Below are 27563 nucleotides of genomic sequence, written 5' to 3'. Positions count from 1 at the left end.
CAAGTTTCCCCTGTATTGGGGAAACACGCGTGGAATGGAATTGATTTCATCGCAAGTTCATGGTTCGGATCTTAAGACCATTTGTATTCAACAGAAAAGAAACTTCGAAGCTTCAATCCATTTGGTTTTTGCAACGAAACTCCTTGTTGAATTCCCTCCAAAGTTTCTAATCAAAACAAGAGAGAAACACAGTTCTTCCCTATACTCTCTCTCTCTATATATATATCGAGATTACATAACAATCCACAATTCACAATCTGGGTCGGAGAAACTTCATCAAATCACGTTTTATCTGTTACGTCTGTTACATCCAAACGCGTAATAAGATTTCTTAATTTCAGTCAGTTTCAGAGAGAAAGAAAGAAAGAAAGAAAGAAAGAATGGGGAACTGCTTTTCCGATGTGGAGGGAGGCAAGCAAGCAGTGGGTGGGGCCCAACAGAGGCCCAACAGTATTGCCACCACCAACAACAACAATGGCGGACACAACGACGCCGTTGAGTTCTTCTTCAGGTCTCGTGGCATTCAGCCTCTCTTCACTCAAATCGAGGTAATATATGTCAAATACAAAGTACAAAAAAGACAAAGGCAGAAACTTTTTCAATATTTCGTTATGCTTTTATATGTACATCAAAATTTTCCATTACATAAACACACAAAACCATATTTTGTATGTGTACGGGTTGTGTTACTCTTTATTCTGTACCCCAATTTGGGTCAAAAGTCAGTCCAATTCGGTCAATTCCTATAGTCATTCAAAATTCTGTACCATATTTTAATGTTCACTCGGAAAATACTTAGTTGGTCCGGAGTAGGTGAAATCGTGCTCTTTCCTCTCACATTCATGAGGAACCTTAATATGAATTTAATGAGTGGACCTTATCATGATTGTGAGAGAAGGGAGTATCATTCATCATGCTCTTGGAATATCAAAGAATTACTCGTGTTTTCCTAATCCCCACATTGGGTCAAACTCCCAGAATTCTTATTTTTTTGTAAAGATTTTAGTGTGCCTTATGTTTGTAACTTTGTCGATTTTAATGTTTACTGTATTAGTGCTTGCTGGTACTACTTTTATATATATGAATTTATTGCTTTGTTGATTTGGGCATTATCTATTCCTCTTTTTCAAATACATTTTTTACATATATGGCTTATTATAATTATTTTTTAAGATTCCTTATTGTTCTGTTTGGTTGTTGAGAAAAAGTTCTGGACGTGAAGATTACAATTGTACTTCTTTTTAAGAAAAAGAAACCAATGGGACCAATTATTATAGTATGATGTTATAATTATTTTTTATGGGAATTGCTATTATAGCTTGGACTTTGGATGCTGAAAAAAAAATTACAGGGGTTGAGATTGTTTATAATTTCCTACAAATTGTAGGTGGACTGAAATTTTGATATACTATACAGTCTATACTTTTGATACAATTATCTTTTTTATTTTTTGATAAGTTAATAACTTCATTGAAAAATAAGTGAGGAAATACAATGAATAAAACAAGGCACACAAGTAGAACTTTAGACACAAGTATCTTGAATAATGGTTAATTCCACAGTGAATTAGAGCATGAGACATTGCTTTGGCATGTCCTGAAAGATGCATCCTAGGGATTACTTAGGATGAAAGTCTCATACTTAAAAGAGTGTGACAATTCTTTGGGAGAAACTACATTGGATTCTAGCTCTAGATCTTGGTCTCTGATTTCATGACAAGAGTTATTTGATCGAGGAATTATATATATATATATATATATATATGTATATACACACACACGTTACCTGATTATTACAATCGATGTTTCTTTGAAAACAATAGTAGTGAGAACAATAATAACATAAATATGGTTAATCTTTATTATAAGTAAAATATTTATTGTTCAGGAAAAGTTCACTAGTGATGCTACTTTTGTTGCTATAGTTTTTGCTTAAATAAATCCAAGGATTTAACTTGATCTTAAAAGATTTTTGGAATCTCCATTGTTGGACTTAAAACAAAATGACAGTTTTTTTTATTCATTTGACTGTTTTGTGTACAAAGACATATTTGATAAATTAATTATCACTGCATAGTGGAGGAGATTTGTACTATTTCAATGGTGTTAAAAGTTTCATTTCCCTTAGTTCTTTTCAAGCTCTTAGTTTATCTTAATAAGTGGACCATGTAGGACATGCAGGGCAATGTTGACTTTGTATTTTGTTCTTAATATGGTGATCAATATGTAGCGCACTGTTTGGCCAATGAACAATTTCTCAGAATTTGAGAATTGATTGTGTAGTAGGGCTTCCACCAAGTTCCAATGCTTCACAGCAAGGAACCTTTTCTCTATGCATGTTAGGTTTTTTGAAAATGTAGGTGTTTGCATGCTTTGTATGGTTAGTAACTTGTTGCCACCAAGGTCCACATCAATGAGCCCACCTGACCTCCTCCTAAAAGTTGCACTACAAAATGCTCCCCCGGGGGGAACACTAGCAAGATTCCCATTTTTTGGTTCCAATTTAACAATGGAACATTAGACAAAACCATTGATTCAAAATTATTTTTATTGTGGTGTAGAAAAATGTATATCTATATTCATTTGCTTATATTCAGGACCACTAGATGCTTTTATTTGATTTTTCTTATTGATGTATACTTTGTTGCAAGTCCTACTGGGATCAAAAGTTTGGAATTTTCCTTGTATATATAATTATCATGTCAAAATTGCTAGCCAATGCATGAAACCTAAAAGCAACTTGTGATGGTCTTTTAATTATCTACTTCAATTAGTAACTAACTTCATAAATTTGATGTTGTGGTGCAAATTGCTAATCAAGCTATATATTTATGAAATATTAGTAAACTTGGACACTGAGGAAGCTCTCTGAAGCAACTATTTGCATTTTAACATGCAAGAGTAGAAGTATTAATCTCATTTTAGTCCAATGAGTTTTGGCTCAAATGGCATTTCCTTCTTTCATAAGAATGGGATAGAGGATAAGGTTGTCGCTTTAGGACCAATTCGGTGCGTGTAACTTGTCAATCAAAAGAAATTTTATCTTAATTTAGGTTTAAGTAATTGAAGTGCCTCTATTTTCGAAAAGGATGAGTTGTCCTACCTTTTTTTCATCTCTAACAAATGGGTATTGTGGAGTTCATTGGTTCACCCTTTCACTATATATGGGTGGCATTTTATAAAGCTCCGAAGCAGTAATACTGTCTTATATAATTTAACTCAAGATAGGACATTAGTCTTGTGTACATTACCATTGGAATTGTTATTCAATCTACATTAATGGCTCTTCTGTTTTTCATGACTTTTCATATTATTCTATGTGGTTTGCCCGTTTTTGGTTTCTCATTATGTATTCATGCATTCTTGTGTTTCAATTTTATGCTGCAGTTATCTCTATCTGCATCTAACTTGCTTGACCGTGACATCACCTCAAAGGTATTCCTCTCTATACATATAACCACATTTGATAGTGAGTTTATTAAGGGTATACTATAATTTTCCAATTTGCTAATATTTTGGTAATTTACTATGGCTTTGTTTGTTTTAGCTTAAAATTCCAGCTTATTTTTAAACAGAAATATGCCAATGAAAATATCATCCAAACACTATCCAACCTCCTTTTGTTTTAGTATGAAATTTGAGTTTCTTTGTTTTCATCTTCCCTTCAAATTTCTAATATGTGACAGTTTGGGAAGTTATTATCTAAATGAGATTTCTTGTTGGGGTAGATTTGTCAGAATAATAAATTTTGCACTTAGGAAGAAAGTATCTTATCAAGTACTTCATAATAAGTCTCACCACACTCAAGCAAAATACACAATGGAGTTCTCAATGAAAGAGGAGTTTTATTGATAATTAAAACATTACATATCCTTTGCTACACACACCGCATCACTCTTCACTTCTACTCTTGCTTATTATTTCACTTGCATTTTCATACTCTTGCAATCAATGCCAAGCCTTAGATAGTATACATGAAAGACTAAAATTACACACTACATTCTAAAACAAAACGAGACAAGCAAAAATAGCCTATTACCTAAAAGTAAAAGAAAGACACATTACATACTTGTTTCGAGCTAAACTTGTTACACCTTTTGATAGTCAAGGACAACAACTCACCTACTAAAGTGAGAAATTTTCTCTTTCATATTTTTAGTTTACCAATCAAACTAAGCTAGTAAGGATATGCAAGCTTAATAAATAACACATGCAAAATGCTTTAAAACAAATCATCGGCCTATTGCTAGGGTGGGAGTATAGTGTTGGGTACAGCTACCTATCTCTAAATAACAGATGTAAACTTACTAGCATTCATGGGTTTGAGTCAGGAAATCGACCTCTCCAAAAAAATGGGGATAAGGCTGCCTACTAATCACCTCTCTCAAACCCTGTAAAAATGGGTGAGTTGTGCTATGGGTATGACTTCTAGTCCTTGGTTCCTACCTTGGATATGTCAAAATTAATTGTGCCATAAGTAGTGTTTATGTCAGACAAGCACTTCTTTGTATACTCTTGGATATGTAACAAGCTGAACTGTTATGTTGGCTGTTTCTGATAATGATTCTCATATATTTGAGGGTCTTGAATTTGTCAATCCATAGTAGTTTGTTTATGTGCTTGTATGACGTGCATGCATGTCGTGATCAGGCTTGTCTTACTATGCTTTTTGCTAAAATATACTTTATTTCATTCAGAGTGATCCAATGGCTGTGGTGTATGCAAAGAAAAGAGATGGAAAACTAGAGGAGTTAGGTCGCACTGAGGTTGTATTGAATAGTTTGAATCCTGCATGGATAGAAAAAGTTACAGTTGCATTCCAGTTTGAGATTGTGCAGCCATTGGTGTAAGCTTTACAAATTTCTTTAAGTGCTTATCTTTGTGTAGATAAATCCTGTTTTACTATAAGTGATTTTCTAATTTAACTGGATGGCTTGTGTTTGCCTTTATTTTTCTTGGCGCCAGATTTCATGTATATGATGTGGATTCAAAATATCATAATGTACCTGTGAAGGTATATATCAGTTTTAGCTCTTTTAAGTATTTATTATTTTAATTCATGTTTTGTAGCTTATGTTCAATTATTTGCATTGTTAATAAATTACACATAAAAATGTGTACATGCTCAGTGTTCTTGTTGCATTTTTGCCAATCTTTAAGTTCTGAATATTGCACTTCGCAAGATAAAACTCTTATCAACATTTGTAATATGTGAAATGTGTATTGATTTGACTAGATCACACTATAAATTGCAGGTATACTAAGCACTAAATTTGTCAATACATGGTGAAAAACATTGAAGTGGAAATAAAAGTAATTAGTGAACAATTAGAAACAAATGTTTGATGCCAATTGTGTGATATGTCTCAGATAATCTCAAGAAAAAATTATTTTGATAGTAGCTATACATGTGACTGTGCATGGTGTAATTGTATGGGAAATCACTTGCTGGAAATTATTATGAAACTTTTTTTTTCAGTGTGTTGCATTTAGCTCTTTCAAAAATAATTAAACTGGATTTGTTGCTTTTGTCAATTTGGCCATGATACAGGAAAAAAGTAATATAACAAATAAGAAATGAAAGTAAAGGGCAATTTAGTTTAAACTCTAAAGCCCTCCATGTAATATTGGTGATGTTTATAATTTTCTTAATAATCTTTTACTCCATGGTTGTAATTTTGGTAACTGTACAAAGCGTGGAATGCAAATTTTTTTGACAAAAAACCAAATTTGATTGGTTAACCATATCAATTATGAATTAATTGATACTTTTGAAAGATTGTGGCAATTTAAACCATATTCAAATGTGAGCAAAGAAGGTAACTTATAAGGATTATATTTTTGATTTGTTATCATTTCATCTAGAATAATCTAACAAATTTAGTTGATGATGAAGTCTTTACTTTAAAAGTTTATTTCTGTTGCCTTGCAGACGCTAAAATTGAATGATCAAGAATTTCTTGGTGAGGCTACTTGTGTTCTATCTGAGGTATATTGCCTTGGGTTTAGTTGGGCTCATTGAAATTATATAAAGCATGTATATCGTGCTGCTGCAATTTGAGTAAAAGTTTGTGTTAATTTTGAGTGTTTTATTCTTAGAAATTTCAAGGGTAGAAAGACAAATGTGAGAGCCACTTCACTATAATGTTATTTTAAGATTTTGTGCATCATAGTTTAGATTACCACTGATGCAGTTAAAAATTAGGGGAAATTACACTTTGCCCACCTATGGTTTGCCCGAAAAACACTTTGTCTACCTGTGGTTTAAAAATTGGCACTTTACCCACCTGAGGTTAGCTCCGTTTGGCTTCTGTCACCCACCTCAGTTAAAAACAACGGTAAATTTTTATTTTTGTTACCCTTTTATGTCTCACTCTTCTCAAAACATAAAAAAACTAAAAAATCAAGGGAAAATGAGATCTAAATGCTAGGTTTTGTAAAAATTAAAATCTAAATTTTACATCTTTTTTTCATGTATCAACTTTTAAATCTTCTATTTTAACAAAAACGTATCGTATTACTTAATTTTACGGAATACTAAAAAAAATGTTTTGGATAGGGAGAGCGTATTTTATAGTATTAATGGTGATAGAAAATTAGAAATAGGACTTTTATTTAATTTATTAAGCTGGGAAAAATAAGGGGAGTGAAAGATAGAAAAGGCACTCAAGGCAGCAAAGAGTGAAACAGTAGCACTTGGTATAAAATTGTTCAATTCAAAGTGCATTAGGGTATTGACCTTTGAGAGATGTAAAATTGGAAGTAGCTCCATAGCTCCACATGTTACCAACTCACAATCACACTGACAAGGACAAGAAGCTGGTTCTCAGCAGTCATTGGACGAATTTAGACATCAGAAGGAATTGTCCACTCAGTCGAGGCTATTTGGAGGGGATGGTGGTCAGCAATTTTCTGAAGACATTGAGCTCTTGGGCTTTGGGAATGCAGATTCTGAAGAAAGATTAAGTGATATTTTTGATGGTGTCTTTCAATGGGAACAGAAACTGATGGCTCAACATCCAGTGTTGTGGAGTACACTCTTTTCCAAAAATTGTTCAATTAAATTTTTAATGTGTTAAAATAGAAATCTAAAAGTTGATACATGAAAAGAAGATGTAAAAGTTAGGTTTTAATTTTTACAAAACCTAGCTTTTAGATTTCTTTCCCCTTGATTTTTTAGTTTTTTTTTTTTTTTTTTTTTTTTTTTTTTAATGTTTTGAGAGGAGAGAGACATATTTATCCTTATTTTTAATTGAGGTGGGTAACGGGAACAAACAGAGCTAACTTCAGGTGGGTAAAGTGCCAATTTTTAAACCACAGATAAGCAAAATGTTTTTCGGGCAAACTACAAGTGGGCAAAGTGTAATTTCCCCTAAAAATTATGTTTCAAATGTAACTAGTGGCTCAAATTCTTTTAGAATGATTTGGTCAACATGTACTAAACTTTGGTGTTTGTTTTTCATCCATTTTCTCTCTTTCTATTTTCATGGCAGATAGTGGCTAAACAAACTCGGAGTTTAACCCTAAATCTCAATAACAAAAATGGGCATACGAGCTTAAGGAACTTAGGGGCACTCACTATCCATGCAGAGGAAACAGTTTCTTCGAGGAGTTGTGTTGAGATGGTAGTCCATTGTTCCCACTTGGATAACAAGGACCTATTCTCTAAAAGTGTATGTATTCACAAAGCAGATACCTTAAAATTTCATGTTTAAGCATACATATTCTTGATTGTGTTTGTTTCTTAAGTTTCTTCATTTATTTTAGGATCCTTTCTTAAGAATATCTAGAATTGTTGAGAGTGGAGGCTCTGTTCCAATATGCAAAACTGAAGTGGTGAAGGACAATTTGAATCCAATTTGGAAACCCCTATGCCTGAGCATACAGCAGTTTGGAAGTAAGGTATGCTTGTCGATTTTTGATTCTTGGTTTCCTATTAGATTATGGTTATAGGATGTTTTGTAATTTTGATAATTAATGAAGACTCACATGACATATGCAATTTCACTTGCTACAGGATAACCCATTAATTATCGAGTGCTTTGATTTCAATAACAGTGGCAATCATGTGCTTATTGGGTAAGCTAAAATTTATTGTTGTCCGGATTAGTTTTAGTTTTTGTTTATTTTCACTTTTCAGTTTTCACGATTTAGTATCTGGTACTAAAAGAAGGTATTTATTTTAAAATTTACCTCATCAGTAAGCTCCAGAAGTCTATGGTAGACTTGGAAAAACTTCATATAGAAAGAAGTGGTGCAAATCTCACCTTGCCATCTCCTCATCATGGTCATGAGAAGGTACTTATTCATACTTGCATTTATATTTTTTAAAAATACTTCATGTTAATCTTTATGTTTAAATTTTTACATTGCTCACTAATTTATCAATATAGGTTTTGAAGGGACAACTGTTTGTGGATCAATTTTGTGAAGAGCAACAGTACAGTTTTCTGGATTACATTTCCAGTGGATTTGAGCTTAACTTTATGGTTGCTGTTGACTTTACAGGTAAAATATATCCCATTCTAGGGGAGTTATATAGTTTTTTATTTTATTTTTTGGGTTCTCTTTTCCTAGTTCAAAATGTTTTGGCTGATGACTGATTTATGCTTTGAATGTTCAATATCTCTTTCTTTAGCCTCAAATGGAAATCCTTGGAATCCAGATTCTTTACACTACATTGATCCTTCTGGCCGGTTGAATTCTTATCAACAGGTAAGACTGTGCATCCTCTAGTGCTCTCAATAGGGTTGTTGCTTTTCTTTGTGTCTTGTGTGTGTGTGTGTGTGTTTTTTCTAAACATTAGATACAACAGATCCCCCCCCCCCCCCCCCCCCCCCAATACAGTTTTAATCCTGTATGGGTTCGTGAGTTATATTTTCCTAACACACACCAAAAGAAGAAGAAAAGACACAAAATAACCTGTAAATTGCTTGTAGAACAAGGAAAAATAGCTTTTACATTGAATTGGTCCAAAAAGAGGTGCACAAAAACAACCTGGGAAAGAAAAAATAACTTTTACATTGAATTTGTTGATAGCAATGTCTATATGATCAAGCAGCTATCTTTTGTCTGTCATGACTCAATATGATCAAGCAACTTGTTTTTCATATCAAGGTTGCAGGTTCTTTTACTCTCAACTAAACGCAGAACATGTTAGAGAAATTTAAAAAAAAAAAAAAAAAAAAACCATACATGGAACATGTCTGAGATTGTGGATTCTGTAAAAAAAGTTTCTTTGTTTTGAAATTTTTGTTAGGGTTCTTCTGTTTGCATATACTTAAAATAAGTCTTCATTGATTGATGAAGTCATTGTATGCTAAATTAAGAAAACTTGCAGGCTATAATGGAGGTTGGGGAGGTCATTCAGTTTTATGATTCCAATAGGCGCTTTCCTGCTTGGGGCTTTGGAGGAAGAACAATTGATGGTACCACATCACATTGTTTTAACTTGAATGGAAGTACAGGTGCCTTTGAGGTGAGAGGAGCTGACTTTGTAATGCTCTGTTTGCTTAATCTTTGAAGAATCCGACTTGGCTGGCATATTGCCTAACTGTTTTCACACAACTCTCTCGCTTTCTCTGTAATCCTCTTGCAATTTTTATTGGAAACCCCTTAATTTTTATAAAAGTGAAATTTATGCTTATCCATGTCTTCTTATTTTTACTGTTATTATCTCATATTTCCTTTCTTTTTCTCAAATATAATCAATTATTTATTTATAATTCTGTTGAATAGCATTTGAAACCTGGGTCTGTCACCATTGATGTTTTACCTTCTTCTATTACCTCTAAATCACAAACATTTTCAACCAAACACGAAAGGTCCTAAACCCTATTTACAACAAACAAAAATACATTCAAAATCCCCAAATACATTAATTTTATCATCAAAAGGTTTGATAAAGTCTCAGATGCCCTTAAAAAGAAGTCCATGAGAACGGTGCAAATTAAATAGATTGAGTTATCTCACCTAATAAAATTTGGAACATTATATGGTTTGCATCATAAGATTAAATGTCTGTTGTAAAGGATTACAAGTAAATGGTACCATAGGATTCATATCATTCTTTGTAAGTTAATAACTATTGAGTATAAGTTGTTCATATATTTCTAAACACTGCATTTCATACTCTTATGCAACATCCAGTTTCTTTCTCTGTTTCTTTCTTTTTAATAGATGAATTAATCAAATTATTTTATTTATTAATAGGTTGAAGGAGTTGAAGGCATCATGGCTGCTTATGCAAGGGCTCTCCATAATGTTGCCTTGGCAGGACCCACTTTATTTGGCCCAGTGATTAACACAGCTGCACAAATTGCTGGCCAATCCATCTCATACAACAGCAGCAAGTACTTTGTCTTGCTCATTATAACGGTAAAGAGAATGTTGAATCAAATTTATTTTGTTTGTGATAAATTACTATTTTTATTGAAGCAGATGAGACACTTTTTGTACACATGATTTATACACAAAGCTCTCGTAAAGAGAACTTTGTCTTTATTTGATGCCTCTTTAAATTAATTTTTCAATTAATCATTCAATAAAAATTGTCATCTTTCTAGGATGGAGTCGTTACAGACCTGCAAGAAACAAAAGATGCTCTGGTCAGGGCATCCGATTTGCCTCTATCTATCCTTATTGTTGGAGTGGGAGGTGCAGATTTTAGAGAAATGGAGGTATAATGTTTTCCTAAGTTGATGTCTTTTATACCCTTTTATGCATTATTTTAATTATCCAGTAAAAATGGTGGAATTTTAGCTTTTAAAATTTTCGCTTGAATGACTGTAATGTATCTTAATTTTTGGGCAGGTTCTTGATGCTGACAATGGAAGACGGTTAGAGAGCTCTACGGGTCGTGTGGCTACACGTGACATCGTGCAGTTTGTTCCAATGCGAGATGTGCATAGTGAGTACATGATGGCACTTGTCTGTACAAAATTTTTGTGGTTATATCTAAAAGAATCCACTAACTGTAATTTAGTATTCAAAACTATCCCAGTTAGATAATTATTCTAGAAAAAATGGAATGAACATTTGGTTAGTTCTGCCAGTCAGATAACTATTGATCGGTGGGGTGATGGAAGGACAAAAGGGTGTGTGTGAACTTTGAAACTGTGTTTAACAAAAACGTTGCACGGATTGCCGTTGCCATTGTTGTTTTGATCCACAATTTTTGGCTAGATTGTCTGTACTCATTAGACATGTTATAGTTAGAAAATGAGATCATGGTTTTAATTTAGTGCAAATGTGTGCTCAGCAAGCTGATTTGCTAAGCCTGACCGGACCAAGCTTGACCAAGCCCTACAAATTCTAAAACTGCTTGGCTCCCTTGCAACCTTAAAACCATTTCTATGATCTTCCCTCTTGACTTTTTTATCATCTGTTTGATTCTTTTATCTGTTTTATCAATTGGAATTGATCATATCCTTTTTCAACTTCTTGTACTTGTTCGTTATTTGGCCTGAGCTTCTTCATTGTGTTTCATCTAACAAATTAGCTGTGGTTTGTACAGGTGGGCAGATTTCTGTGGTTCAGGCTCTATTGGAAGAGCTACCTGGACAGTTTTTGACGTACATGCGGAGTAGAGATATCAAGCCAAGCCCTCTCCATGCAGCCTCAACTTCTACTTGACTAACATTTACCAAGTACACAAGATTTATAAATATTCTGATTTTGCTTACATCAATTGAAAAAATTTAGGTCTGAACCAATCACAAGTTAACTTACCTTAGAGGAGCTCTCTATAAACAAATTTTTTAGGTATGAACCACTAACAAGTTGAATTTCCTGAAAGAATTTCTTTATATCATCCTAAAGAAAATGTACAGATTTTTTAACCCAAAAAAAAAAAAAAATCTTTATCTTGTATAGGTAGAATTTAAACTTTATTCAAGTTCAACCTATATTTTAAGTAAACAAAGCAATGAAAAAGGAGTTAGTTTTGCAAGGAGAAAGTGTCTTTTGGTCTACATGCTAGTTCCATGGAGTAGGACTTTCACAAGGATTTGTAGCACCCATCCGTAAGGAAGGTGTTGTCATGTTGTAGGCTCACGTGTATGTGATCTGGCGATAATTTTTGGTGTAGCCGTTTTTGGCCCTAAATAAGGATCTAGGTTCAATTATCTTTATCGAATGTCACTACATTGTGAGGAGTACAAAGATTTTTAGATTAAATCAATATCTAATTGGGAAGCTGTTAACAAAAGGAATAATGTACTGCTGTTGAAGTATTTCACTATTTGTGTTGTGTGAGTGTTGTATGGTGACATTCCTCCAAAAAGCCTTGTTACATTGTATTATTTTGTTTTTAGAAATGCTTCAATTTTTATATTTCAAAGAATGTAAAGGATTCTTTTTTTGAATGATTTCAAATGTTTTGTGAATTCCACAATGTCTACCATATGATGACTCTCTTGAGTGCCACTTGATGTGAATACTCTTACACATAAATATGATAATATGTCACTGGATCATGGTTTGGGCAAAGTAGGGATGGCCATACCCATTGGGTAATGGATATCCAACCCTACCCAATCCAATTGTTCTAGGTAATACCTAGTTCATAATGGGTAGAAGGTAATTGGGTAGGGTTTGGATATTATCCAAATATTTTGGGTAGGGTTTGAAAATTTGGAATTCTTGAGTGACTTTTGAGCTGGGTGTAAGGAGTTTTAGGGCTGTTAAAGTGTTAAATTTTGTGACATGTATAGTTGATTATGGATTTTGGTTGGTAATGGATTATGTTAGAACCTTGATGTATATTTTAATTTCTTGTTTGAATCGATATGCTTATATAATAAGAAAATTAGTACAATTAACATTCCATAATATATATCAAATTTTCAGAATCAAGGAAAATTACAAATAAATTGTACGATTCCTTCTAGACAGCTAGTTAAAAGCACCATGCTTTGAGCACCACCCTTTTAACTTATGTCCTTTTCGTGGTTTCTTCTTCGTTATTCAAAGATGATCCATGCAATAATTTATCTCCTTGCCAATGTTAAAAATTATCTGACTTCTTTGACTACAATCTTAAAAAGATTCGGATAGGCAATTTATGTATATTATTTCTTAAAAATTTCATTTACTGCATCTTTTCTAGTATTTATCTGGGTGCAGAGGTCCTATTTTTGAAGTCCTATAATAATCCTCCTGTTCGTGTAAATGTGTAGCCTGTGCTTTCCATCTCTGTCTAAATATAAATTACATCTTGAAACAATACAGAAGAGGTCCTAATTGCATGAAATTAGGTGATCTTCAGCAAAAATAGGACACTGCTATAAGTAGGAAGAGCTTTTTAACTGATTCTTTCATGTGCTTAGTACAAGTGATTCATGACCATATTATCAAGTTGTTTATGCAAATAAGCAGTACCAAGTTACAAGCCTAGATAACTTTCCTAGAGAAAGATTCTAGATCTGATTATGATTAAAATGCGGTTTATATTTAAGAAGAAAATTGTTGCACCCATAGCTGAAGTCCACTGTTTCACTAGAAACCTGACTATGACTGAAGACCTTTGCAGAATAAGATAAGATAGAGGTTTCAGACTAATCCTAGTGGGGTAAGTGACAAAATCCCAATGTGCAAACAACTGTAATTCACTAGTTCTAGAGCTAGGCGTATTTAGATCCTATGCCTGGGTTTCAGGTATTTTCTTGATTTTAATATAGCATTGTTATCTAAGCTGGCCTGGTGGATTTTGAATAACAAAGATAACCAGTGAACTCAAGTTCTAAAAGCAAAATACAGAGTAAGAGGAAATTGGCTTTGGGCTGAACCTGTGAAAAATGCGTCTTGGTCATGGAAGAGCTTAGGGACTGCTAAAGCTACACTCATAGCTTGAGCTTGCAAGATGATACATTGTTGGGAGAATACCCGGCCCTAATATGGGAGGATGAGTGGGTCCCGGATCTACCAAATTTTAAACCAGTGTCTAAGTCACATGATAACAGAAACTCTTGTCTTGTAGTATCTAAATTACTTAGGCAAGATAAATTTGGTTGGGATGAAGAGAAGCTAAATTCCTTATTTGATGAGCTATCAGCTAAGGCCATCCAAAGGCTTCCAGTAAGACCAAGAGAGCTACTTGGTATTGGGCCAACACTCCAAATGGTAAACATTCAGTCAAAGCAGTGTACTGGAACAGAATTGAGCATATAGGAAGAAATTGGACAAGTGATTCAAAAGCTTCCAAAATACATGACAGGTTCAAGATGATACTATGGAGAGTTGCCGTAAATATATTGCCAACAAAGGATAAAATTCAAAGCTTCAAGCCTGATATTGACACAACATGTCCTCTCTGTGGAGTTGCAAATGAAACTCCATTGTACTTGTTTGTCCAGTGCCAATTTGCAAAAGCCATCTGGTTTAGTAACAACTGAAGCATAAGACCAGATCAGTGGAATTTAAGCTCCACTGCTCATCTATTATCCAAATATTTTACCCATTATTACCCATTTAACTAATTAGATCTAACTCAAACCCAACTCAACCAAATTATTGTGGGTAAACCTCAACTCACCCAATTACCCAATAATCAAAATTACCAAATTGCCCCTAAAACTTGAAAGTGACCAAAGTATTCCTAAAATCCTCTAAAATTGCCGAAATGCACTCCAAACCTAAAAAATAACCAAAATACCCTCGAAACCTAAAAATTATCAAAATATCTCCAAAACATAAAAATTGACCGAAACACCCCCAAAACCTAGAGACTGACCAAAATACCCCTGAAACCTAAAAAATGACCAAAATACCCTTGAAAATAAAAAATTACCATAATAACCCCTAAACCTAAAAAATGACAAAAAGGCCCCTATTATCTAAAAAATGACTGAAATACCCTTAGAATCTAAAAAATGATCAAAATAACCCCACAACCTAAAAAATTACCAAAATTCATTCAAAACCTACAAAATGACTGAAATATTCTTAGAACCTTTAATTTGAAGAAAATACCCTCGAAATATCCAAAATACCCCAAACCTCTATTTTGGTAATTTAAGAGGTCACAGATGTATTTTGGTCATCTTACAGGTTTAGGGGTATTTTGGTCACTTCAAAGGTTTCAAGGGTATTTTGGTCATTTTAGATATTTTCTGGGGGTATTTTAGGGCTATTTTGGTCAATTTATAGGTTTTGGGATATTTTTGGTAATTTTAGAGGTTTGGGGTTATTTTTGGTCATTTTAAAGGTTTTAGGCGTATTTGGTCACTTTAAAAGTTTAGGGCTATTTTGGTCATTTTTTAGGTTTAGGGTGTATTTTTCCCATCATATAGGTTTTAGGGGAATTTTTGTCATTTTATAGATTTCGGGAGTATTTTGGTCATTTTATAGGTTTTGAGGGTATTTTGGTCAATTTTCAATTTTACGGGGTATTTCAGTCAATTTTTAGGTTTCTGGGGTATTTTGGTAATTTTTAAGTTTCGGGGGTATGTCAGTAAATTTTTAGGTTTCAGGGATATTTCGTTCATTTTTTAGGTTTAAGGGTTATTTTGGTCATTTTTAGGTTTCGGGGATATTTTGGTCATTTTTAAGTTTCGGGGGTATTTTAGTCAGTTTTTAGGTTTTGGAGGTATTTTGGTGATTTTTTGTTTTAGGGAGGGTATTCTAGTCAAATTTTAGGTTTTAAGGGGTATTTCGGTCATTTTTTAGGTTTAAGGGGTATTTTGGTAATTTTTAGGTTTCAGGGGTATTTTGGACATTTTTAGGTTTTGTGGGTACTTTAGTAATTTTTTAGGTTTCAGAGGTCATTTTTTAGGTTTAGGGGTATTTTGGTATTTTTAAGTGGTTTTTGAGCATATTTGGTGATTTTGGGGGTATTTTGGTCAGTTTAGATATTTCTTGGGTATTTTGATCATTTTAGATATTTTGAGATATTTTGGTCATTTTAGTGGTTTTTGAGCATAATTGGTGATTTTAGAGATATCAGGGGTATTTTGGCAATTTTAGAGGTTTCATGGGTATTTTGCTCATTTTAAAGATTTTGAGGATATTATGGTCTTTTTAGTGGTTTTTGAGCATATTTGGTGATTTTATAAAAATTGGGTTTGGGTAAAATATGGATATCCATGGATAAACAAATCGGGTAACAATTAAGTATGGATGCTAATAAGGTAAGGTAATTAGGTATCCATGGATAAATTAATTGAGTGGGTATGGGTATACCCTACCCATACCCTACCTATGGCCATCCTAACTAAGCAAAGTTTGGAGCTAGTTATCAGTCGACACTTGAGTTGGGTCTAATAGCCATTCTTTTGACACCTATGTAGAGGTTAAATCACCAAACTTTAAGTCTTTTGAAGTTAGAATACGAATTTGGGAATGTGTTAAGCAACTATGCACACCTAACTTAAAGGACTATCCTCCACTTGTATTGCTTAGCCATTTTCTAACAGGGTCCCACTAAGTTGGTTCCCTTCTAAGCATGTAAAATTTTCACACACACACACACACACACACACATATATATATGGGATTAAATACATAAACCACAGGCTCAAAGATCAATCACTTAGAGGTGGGTGTCCTAATTTTAGGGCTTCATTTATAAAACCCTAATTGGAAATTTTCAATTTCAAAGTTGCTCAAACATCACCTTGACTAGCACCACATGTGAATCACTTTTATTTAAAGAAAACTAATGAAAGAAAGCAGAAATTTGGGGTTTCTCTGAGACATATGCTTAGGTAGGGACAAGAGCAGTGTACACACGACACAATGCTTCGAGATGCACACACAATGGAGGGCTACGTGCACGCATTTGTAACTCTAATTTCTATATCTCCACTATCTTAACATGCAATTACTTCTAAACTAGGAACGAAAAGAAAGTAGAGAAATAAAAATAAATTAAACCTAAGATTTCAAAGTGAAGAAAGAAAACAAAGTACATGATTTTTTTTAATTAAAAAAGAAAAGAAAAAAGGAACTTACATTAACTGCTTGAAGATCCTCTTGAATCTTGATCATTTGAGCAAAGCCAACTAGCCAAGGCGTAGAATGTACAAAATGCGGTTACATATGAATATCAGATAACAACATTCTTGTTGTTTTGAAAGCTTCACTTTTTGCATTGAGCTCCAACCCTAGTACTTCCAATAGTTGAACTTTGACTTTGACCCTTTTAAGATTTCTTTTATAAATAAAAAGTTCTTTGACTTTTCAGATTGCTATAATACACATAAAATCATGGATGTAGAACAAAGCCCAAGGGACAAGGGGACCTTAATTAGTTAATTATATATATTAATTAAAAGCTTAGTTGGTTCTGTCTACTGTTTATATTGCTTGCTTTTAGGTAAACAAAACGAGAAGTAATAAGCATCTCGTGCAAATTACTCATGCCTAACCATGCTATATAGTTTGAATTGATATGAGTATAACCTTTTTTTTTGTTGTTGTTTTTTTGGCTGAGTGATTGATACGTGCATTGTTTCTGGTGCCTAAGCTCTCTTGTATACATATGCGGGGAAAAGTCATTGTTTGATTTGCATTGACTATGAATATTTGTAAGCCCACTCAACTCACGACTGACGGCACAAACCCCAAACTAAATCTTGGGTAATGTTTATTGAAGATGCACCTAAAATGCCACCTACAAACTTTATAAAAAAATGCGGAAACATACTACAAATTTTATTACATAAAACTATAAATTGATTTGGCACTTAAATTGACTTTTTATGATTGATAACATATTAGTTTGTAAGTCAATTTAGTAAAATTTGTAGTACATTTAGCACTATACTCAATTACATTTAGCACTTTATTGTTGCCATACAAGATGTGATCCAAGTGCATTCATTTTTTTTTTTTTTTGGAAAATTGTGAATTCACACAATTTCATGATTTCACATTTTAATTCATGTGGCAATACATGTATGGTGAGTGTGTACTAAGGAGTGTGTGAATACCATTACACTTTTTTTCTTTATGGATACTATATGTTTTTCAAGTATTTTATGGATACTATATGACTTGAGCTTATGCATTAGTTTTATAATAATTAATATTTATTGCCAAGCCAAAATTTTAATATCATTTTTTAGTGTATTATTTAAGGGTAAAAGAATTTGTCAATATATATATATATATATATATATATATATATATATATATTTGGGATAATTCAATAGTTATAATAGAAAAGGGAAGATTTTGGACCCTAGAGATATCATGAACATAGATCAGCCAACCAGTCGAATTACAAAGAATCTTGACAAAAGTTCATTAATTGAATGAGTTGGAACCCAATATACTTCAAAAAGAACTTCTTCTTCTTCTTATTATATTATATATGTGGTGACAAAACCAATTGGAAGGAATCGTTTTCCAAAAACGTAATTCTATTATATTTTCAATTCAAAGAAATCCAGAGAAGTGGAGACAAAGCCAACTTCAGAAATTACTTGGCACTTGCAAAATATTAATATAGCTTTGACAAAATAGCTGCCTATATTGGACTTGTATTACAATTATTATTATTTTAAAAAAAAATTATATCTTAAGTTGTATTTTTTTAATAGAAAAATTCTCTTTTAAAACTAGTAGATAATAATTTGTTATTTGGGATTGTAGATGTCATCATAAATTCATATTATGTTGTTATATCTTTCATGTCACTTAATAATTATGGACATTTTATAATAAAAAATTATAGATATAAAACCACTTAATTGTAACATTATTTTTTTGATAACATTATAACATTATAGTTATAATGTTATAATGTTATGACATTATAACTTAATTATAACATTATAGTTACAACTTACAAACATTTGAACATTGTAACATTGTATTTACAGATATATCTCTTTCTTTCTCACATACATACATACATACATATATATATATATATATATTAAGAATACAAATCTCAACAAACATGAGATTGAGATTTCTTCATAATTCGTGAAAGAAATATTATGGAAATAGTATTGATATTTTATGTAATTTGATGGTGGATCACTATAAGTGAGCTACGTATAAATTAAACTAATATTTATTAATTTTACATTTATACAATTTTTTATGAAAAAAGTGTCAATCAAGAAACATAGTAGAATCTTATATAAATAATACACATGGATAGAATCTTAAAAATCGTCATGTAATGAGTTAAAAAATGATAGCTTTAAATTAGTTTGAAACCAAACTTTAATCATGCAATAATTGGTCATTTTGCTTATTTTGGTGCTTTTATAGATTCTTTTATCGATAATGATACTTGTTTATTTTGTGGATGATCCTTATATCTAACATATGAGATTAGGACACACTTATAATAATAAAATGATTTTTTTTTAAAGACAATGAGATAATACATCAACTTACTACATGTAATAGGGGTTTAAGTTATAACTAAATAGTATTGGCATTATTATAGTTCCCCCATATATGCGGATCGAACCCTACATATCTTTCCTCCACTTTCTACCTACTATAATAACAATAATAATAATCATAATAATAATAATAATAATAATAATAATATTAATAATAATAATTTACTAAAAAGTACACTTCACAACAAAATGAGTAGTTGAAAAATCCATTGCTATCCAAATGCTATTTATTTTTATTCCCTATCTCTCCCCTTTATCTAATTATAAATATTTGTTATCTTTTTTTTTTTTTCCTGGTAAATATATGATAATTTTATTTTTGAAGAGGACAGTAATTTTTGCTTCACCTTCACATACCTCCCTGAAATGCGTTCCACAATTCTTTCTCTGTATTTATTTAAGTGCTAATGTCTTAGTTGCCTCGATCAACAAAATTAGTCACAACTTTCTTTGCCGTTGCCTTTACTTCTACGTTTCTCTCTGAAATTCCTTGCTAAATAGCCATGCATTTCTTATGAATTTAACAAAGCCTGCATCATAGCAAGTTTTTTTTATACCTCACACGTACGTAAGCTTCATGGCTATGCATGCCAAATTTTTTCATAAAAATTTTTTGTTCTAACTTTAGGATGAAACCCTCAAATTAAACCCAACTATAAGAAGAATTGACACTTTTCTTTCCTTGCTTCTTCTCAGCTATTAGAATTTATGAACGATCAATAAACTTAGCAATCAACCTCAGATTTTAAAATTTAATTATAACGTTGGTTGTTATTTTTTTTATTAAAGACTTTGGAATGTGTAATATAACACACTTTATATTGAAATATGGATCTCGACTCGTCGTACGTAGTTGCCGGAGTAAATGATATAGAATGACTTCAGAGAAGAGAAAAGGGAAAAATATGTTAACTTTTATTGTTGTATTACTTGTCCACTCAACTGACTTGGCTTAAACCTTCTCGAAAAAGAAAAAAAAAAAGATTTGGCTTAAAAAAAAAAAAAAACAAAAACAAAAATAAAAAGAAGAAGAAGGCTGACTTAGCTCTGTTTCCCTTAAAAAAAATTAAAAAAACAAAGAAAAGAATAAAAAGACCTGGCCTTTCTGGTCCAAATTCCTCTAATGCTATCTTGCAAAGACTTTTCTTTTGGAATAATTAAATAGTTATAAGTTCACTGGGAGAAATTCAAATCAGGGTTCTTCTAATAAAAGAGGCCATGTTATGTTGTTAAATTATAAGACTTTTGACACTAAAATATGACTATTAAATTTATTAGAAAATGAATAATAAGAAAAGATTTTTGAAAACTTTTATTTGAAGCATCAAACAAAATTAAAATTATTGATTCCAAAATGCATTAGAAAATATATATACTTTTAATAATTAAAAAAAAAAAAAAAAGAATTGTGGTGGCATCCATCCGTCTACACTTGGGTCCTCGCACCTTCCCTATCTCCATTATCATCCCTATACTGCTATACCAGACAGCCCTTTACTTATTCAAAAAAAAAAAAAAAATATAGGACATTAGCAGTACAATAAATACATTTTAAATAAACAAATTTTTTATAGTATCTTAACATTAACTTTTTTCATATAAAAATAACATGTTCTATTAATGGATACCTTTAGAGCATTCACATTGTCTTTCCAAAATTTTAGCTAAACTAACCCCAAAAGCTCTACTTTTACTATTTTAATAAATAGACACGTATATCAGCCTCAATATTTATTTTTCTATTTCGTTTTTTAAACCCACCAACCACACATCAAATCAAAGGAGTCAATCTCGTACCTGAAGCTATATCGATTTGACTAATGCAATGGTATATTTTAGTACTAGTCAATACTGGTGTACCGTTTCAATTCTACCATTATTTTTTATATTTTTATATATATATATATTATAATAAATATAAAAATTTTACCGTAAAACAATACATCAATTTAGAACAAATTATTCATAGTTTTAGACTTTAGCATCAATTAAAAGAAAAAACACATAATATAAAAAGTAGAAACCTTAATTGTTCATTGTATACTAAGAAAACAAATAATACTAATAAGTTACAATATTTACCATAAGCAAAAAGTGAAGGAATGAAAAAAAATGAAAAAGATGGACATGTGATGACCAAGGTTGTCATTTTCGTACCGTACCGTACCGGTCGGTATGGTTGGAATTTTTCATACCGAAACCATCATCGGTACAAAAACTGTTGTGATTCGTATCGCCTCAGATATCAGGTCGTACTGCTCTGTTCCGATCATTTTGGGATATTCCGGGCATTTCGGTCAGTAAACAGGTTTTGAATCGGTACAAACAAGAAGAAAAAAGAAAAAGAAAAGGAAAAAGAAGATGAGAAAAATGGGTCTGTGACTTACTGATTTGGTGCTTAATGACTGAGATCTGTGCTCCAAATCTTTCTAATTTAGATCCCATTCCTCTCTATTGTAGCTGCCACTACAACTTCTTTATTCTCCTCCTCCTCCTTCTTCTTCTTTTTTCTTGCATCTTTGGTTTATTCATTGCTAATGCACTACAACTGTGTGCTTTCAGATTTGTGTCTTTCAAATTTTCTTATCTAACTATTTAGTCAATGATGTCAGATGGTTAGGTGGAAGTAGTGTGGCAATTTAATGCACTTACCATACATCTTTTGCTATTTTAGAGCAAGGAAGTCAATACTGTATAAGAGGTTGCATTGGTTTGGCTAGCGATACAATATATTTCAGGTATCGGTCAATATCGTTGCACCATTTCAGGTTTACCGCTATTTTATATATTTAATATATATATACACACATACATACAAAATCTCTATTTACCATAAAATATTACTTCAAAAATCTCTGTTTACTATAAAACATTACTTTAATTGTTCATTGCATACAAAAAAAAAAAAAATTTGTTAACAAGTGCCGGTCAGCACTTGTTAATGAACCAGCTGTGGTTCATTTATGATCTATCACAAATCCCACTACATAGAAAATTGGTAAAATTTTACTTTTTAATTGTGATTTATCACAAAATGATTTGACTTTTTCCATCTAAACTGACATACATTTAATACATATTCAGTATTTTTACATTACTAAAAAAATGTGAATAATTTATTTTAAATTTTATCACTTTAGAAAAAAAATACAATATAAAAATAAGAAACATAATTATTTAATGCATACAAATAAAACTAAAAAGTTGCTGCTGCTACTACTACTACTAAAAAAAAAAAAAAACCTAAAAGGTTTTATTGATGTGATGCAATTAATGCATCACATAACGTGGGGCTCGAAACTGAAAAAAAAGTAAAGGCTGAACCATTCAGCCCATCTTTTATTAAAAAAACGTAAGTTTCCAACATTTTCAAGGCTAGTCACGTGTGAAGGGCTTAGGAAATTTCAAATAAGATAGTACAAAACAAAGAAAGAGAAACCACATAGCAGTGGAGAAGAAATCAGCAAAAAAGAGAATTTAAATCAGAGCAGTGGAGAAGGCCAACAGACGAAAAAAAAAAAAAAGAGAGGAAGAAGAAGATCTAATCGGCGATGTCAATGTGGTGGCAACTTGCTGCACTGGGGTTTGTTCAAATCATGCATTTCTTCTATTTTTCCTTTTAGTTTTTGTACCGGCCGAATTTCTCTTTTCCGGCCGAAACGTCCGTATAATTTGTGCATGAGAGAGAGAGATGAGAGAGAAGGAAATAGAACAAAACCCAATAACTACTTCCCAACATCCACCCTACAAAAACCCAAAACCTCATGCAAGCACCCATCAACGTTGATGAAAACCCAGCCAACCTCCACATCCACCATAATCAACTACCGATTGATGTTGATCAATTCATGAGAGAGAGAATAAATGGTAGTTGGTTGAAACTGATGCGTGGGTTTTTTGTGGGGGGTTTTACTTATATTTTTAATCATAGACTAGTTTGTTGAGACTGATGCAAATGCTTTTCAAAACAATTATTAATAAATTATTTTAAAAAAATTTTGACACCACTTGATGTGAAATATAAAAAACCATCAACACACTTAATTATATTTAACAAAATATTTCCCAAACCAATTCTGTCATCATACAACAAAGTGAAAAAAGGGTGTTCAAACTTATATTCCGTTCACGATTGAAACTGCTCAATATTTTTACCAATCAAAATGGTGCAAGAGGTGAGTGATGAGATTGATATCATCAGCATATGCCACGCACACACACGTACGTAATATGCCTCTTGGACTTTCAAGAATACTTTAATGGATTTTACCAAAGTTCTTTCTTAGCAATTTCTCTTCATTTTCTATTCCTTTTATATATATATATATATATATATATATAAATATATATTCTCCCTTCCGTTTATATTAGTATTTATATCTCTCGCCTTTCTCGTGAATTCTTGTTTTTTGTTGAGAAAAACTGTTTCGCAATTTCAAATTCCAACAGCATACGCTTCTCCCATAAATAGAAATCAAGGAAAAAGAGTCAACTTCATAATTTCTATTTTAAAAACACGCGTTGTTGATTTCAGCGTGCGAATAAATTGAATACTCTACAACTATTACTAGTATATATTCAACTAAAAGACTACTACTACACAAAACCAAAACCAAAACTCCTTTTCCTGAAATTCCCTTTAAATTTCCAAATTTCCAATCAAACAGTAAAGACAATTACTCTCTCCCCTATATATATATATTGATATACACATAACAAGCAGAAATCAGAATCCGTAACCTCCAAACGTGTAAAATATTTCACCAATTTATTGTGACACACACGGGCTGCGTGACAAAATTGCTCTTGAATTTTTATAGACTCAGAGAGAGAAAAAAAGAAAAAGAGAATTAGAATAGTTTCAGTTTTTACTTTTTAGGGTTTCACAGAAGAGAGAGAGAATGGGAAATTGCTTTTCAGATTTGGAGGGAGGAAAGCAGGCCGTGGGTGGGGCCCAACAGAGGCCCACTAGTGCCAACGATGGTGGTCACAACGACGCCGTTGACTTCTTCTACAGGTCCCGTGGCCTTCAACCTCTATTCACTCAAATTGAGGTATTATATCAATATTTGATGTGTATGTGTACCAATTGTGTTATTCTTCATTCTGTATCCCACACTGGGTCAGAGTCAGTCTAATTTAGTTAATTCCCTGAATTATTTATTTTACTTGCTCTTTTTTTTTTTTTTTTTTTTTTTTAAATGTTAGTTAGATTTACTAGTGCTTATTGTGTTTGTAATAACTGTGTCAATTTTAATGTTTAGTGTAATGCTTAGTAGAACACACTTTGCCACATGGACTGTAATCGTGTTTTTGATTTTAACCTGGGTTAAAATTGTGAAAAAATGTGTACCAAGTGTGCAATAGTGATAGTAAGTGTGTGATAAGATTTTCAGATAAGAAGGAGAACAATTTTTAATGTGTATTTTGGTCTAGCTTGCTTTTAAGGGGAAAAAAACCTAAAAGAGAAGGTACACTTTTTTAAAGTCTCACTTTTTTATTTAGGTAGGATTAGGATCATGCATTTTTTTTTTTTTTTTTAAGCGAAATAAACCAATAGAACAAGTTAGTATAGTATGTTATTAGATTATTATCTATGGTAATTGCTATTAGAATTTCGATACTGAAGGGACAAGATTTACAGGGCTTGAGATTGTTTTCAATTTCCTACAAATTATAGGTGGACTGAAATTTTAATATACAATACTTTTGACTCGAATATCTTGAATGATGGTTTATTTAATTCCACAGTGAATTAGAACATGAGACACTGCTTTGACATGTAGTGGAGGTTGCATCCTGGGGATTTCTTTGGCTGAGAGTTTCATACTTAGGAGGATGACAAATCTTTGGGAGAGAACTACACTGTATTCTTGTTGGAGAACTCAGTCTCTGATTTTGTCATGAGAATTTTTTGACTCATGAATTATATACATGTTACCTGATTTTTAACGAGAACAATATGATTCACGAATTAGATACATGTTACCTGATTATTAATTTATTACATTGGATGTTGCTTTGAAAACAATAGTATTGAGAAAAAGAATAACATAAATATGGTTATTCTTATAAGTGAAATATTTCTTGTTCTGGAAAAGTTCTCTAATGATACTAATTTATTGCTATCATTGTCACTCAAATAAATGCGTGGCATGTAACTCAGTCATAAAATATTTTTGGAATGTTCACTATTGGACCTAACAAAGAAATAATAATAATAATAATATCATTTGTGTGTTTTGTGTTGTACAAAGACAAATCTAATTAATTATCATCGCATAGTGGAGGGAATTTTTCTTATTTCAATGGTGTTTTACCTTAGGACACGTTTGTACACTATAATAGATCATGTAATAGAATAGCTATTCATTAGGAATAATCATTCAATTGCTTGGGTGTGTTTTTATTACAAGGAATAGTTATTCATTTGGAATGACTATTCTTTAAAACAAAGAATAATTATTCCTTACCAAAATAAGTGTAATTGCTATTCCTTAACCTACTTAATAATTATGAAATATAAATTTCCCAAAAAGCTCCAAGTCACTGTGCTCTTCCTCACTAATAGCCATGTATCCTTTCCCCATTTCCTCTTTCTCTCTACCATTGTTTTGCATGGTTTCCTTCTTAAGTCTTGATCGATAAGCATTTTTCCCCCCTTTTCCCATTGTTCTACCAAAATCGCACTTCATGAGGTTTTATTGTTTTCAATTTCTTGAAAATTCATTGTTTTAAATTTCTTTTAATTCTCCATTTCAACTAGGAAGAATGCTAGCACCAATCAACTATTCCTAGAAAAGCAACACACTCTCCCCCTCTTTCTTTGGTGCGAACATGTAACATGGAGATATTATCTTCTTCTTTTTTGTTTGTTTAATTTTATATTTATAAAAATATTAAGTTTGACAATAAACAATAATATTAATTCTATATTCTTTTTACAGTCGTAGATAATAGAATGTTGAGTAAGATTCAGAAATTACTAAAAAAAAAAAAAAAAAAAGAAGGAAAGCAAGATTCACAAAAAGTGTAAGTATATAATTCATTTTAAAAAGGGTACTTTAGGAAAATTTTCTAATATGATGCCATCCCACAGTTCTATTCCTATGTTATCACCAAACTGATGAATATGAATAATCATTACATTTCATCTACTTCTATTCCTTGTAATGGTTATTCCTATTACAATGTAATCACTGTTATAGTATACCAAACGTGTGTTCTTGTCAAGCTTGGAGTTTATGTATTGCACTATGGCCAGGGCATGCAAGCCAAAGAAATGCTATTAACATGGTGATCCATTATGTATTGCACTTTGGCATATCATCTATGAACAATTTCTAATAATTTGAGAATAGATAGTGTAGTTAGGTTTCCATTGTGTTCCGTTGCTTCACAGCAACAGATCTTTTTCATGCATGTTAATTTTTTTGAAGATGTTGGTGTCTGCAAGTTCTTTATATGGTTGAGTTACTATGTTTCTACCTTAGGTCCACATCAATGAGCCTACCTGAATTCTTTTTAAAGTTGCACTACAAAATGCTCCCCCGAGGGGAACATTAGCAAGATTCGCATTTTGTGGTGCCAGTTCAAAGATGGAGCATCAGAAAAAAGCATTGATTCCAAAAGTTTGTTGTGTGTAATATTGTATATCTATATTCATTTGCTTGTATTGAAGTACCTTTATTCTATCTCCAACTAATGGACATCACATAGTGTGTTGGTTCACCCCTTCACCATATATGAGTGACATTTTATAATGCTCCTAATCAATCATGCATCTTGATATAACTTAACTCAAGAGAGGATCATTAGTATTGTGTATTTTGACATTGGAATTGATATTCAATTTATGTCAATGGCTCTTTTGTTTTGTCTTTTCTTTTCATATTATTCTATATGTTAGCCCTTTGTGATTTCTCATTATGTATTTATGCATTTTTGTGTTTCAATTCTATGCTGCAGTTATCTCTATCAGCATCTAACTTGCTTGATCGTGATATCACTTCAAAGGTATTCATCTCTATAGATAACATTATTTGATAGTAAGATAATTACAGGGTTATGTGATAATTTCCCAATGTGCTAAATATTTTGGTAATTTACTAGGGCCTTTTTGTTTTTACTTTATAATGCCAGCATATTATTACCATCAATTTATGTACAACCTTTTAAAACTTCACTCTTTTTTGGATTC

The 27563-nt window shown here is 32.0% G+C and overlaps 1 protein-coding gene across 2 annotated transcripts; it reads left to right on the top strand.

Moving 5' to 3' along the window:
• The first annotated feature begins 166 nt into the window (after positions 1-166).
• LOC115978938 (protein BONZAI 3-like) lies at positions 167-12195 on the top strand. Of its 2 annotated transcripts, XM_031100862.1 has the most exons (16): positions 167-548; positions 3387-3434; positions 4697-4845; positions 4965-5013; positions 5932-5988; positions 7493-7672; positions 7767-7901; positions 8017-8078; positions 8201-8297; positions 8393-8507; positions 8638-8714; positions 9340-9477; positions 10212-10376; positions 10565-10678; positions 10812-10908; positions 11515-12195. In XM_031100862.1, exons 1-16 carry the CDS (start codon positions 381-383, stop codon positions 11631-11633), a joined length of 1770 nt encoding a protein of 589 aa, XP_030956722.1. In that variant the 5' UTR covers positions 167-380; the 3' UTR covers positions 11634-12195. The 2 variants fall into 2 exon arrangements, with proteins under 2 accessions (XP_030956722.1, XP_030956724.1); XM_031100864.1 differs by lacking the exon at positions 3387-3434 and having other exon boundaries at positions 168-548.
• The last annotated feature ends 15368 nt before the right edge of the window (positions 12196-27563 follow it).

Source organism: Quercus lobata, chromosome 3, assembly GCF_001633185.2.
Source record: "Quercus lobata isolate SW786 chromosome 3, ValleyOak3.0 Primary Assembly, whole genome shotgun sequence".
In the NCBI taxonomy this organism is placed as follows: domain Eukaryota; kingdom Viridiplantae; phylum Streptophyta; class Magnoliopsida; order Fagales; family Fagaceae; genus Quercus; species Quercus lobata.
This window is presented reverse-complemented; position numbering and strand designations above follow the sequence as displayed.

Bases quoted from the DNA above. Each gene is read 5' to 3' on its own strand.
- LOC115978938 (XM_031100862.1), top strand. From the start codon at position 381: ATGGGGAACTGCTTTTCCGATGTGGAGGGAGGCAAGCAAGCAGTGGGT. The intron at 8,508-8,637 runs GTAAAATATATC...CTCTTTCTTTAG, and splicing joins GGTTGCTGTTGACTTTACAG to CCTCAAATGGAAATCCTTGG. The intron at 10,377-10,564 runs GTAAAGAGAATG...TCATCTTTCTAG, and splicing joins TTGTCTTGCTCATTATAACG to GATGGAGTCGTTACAGACCT.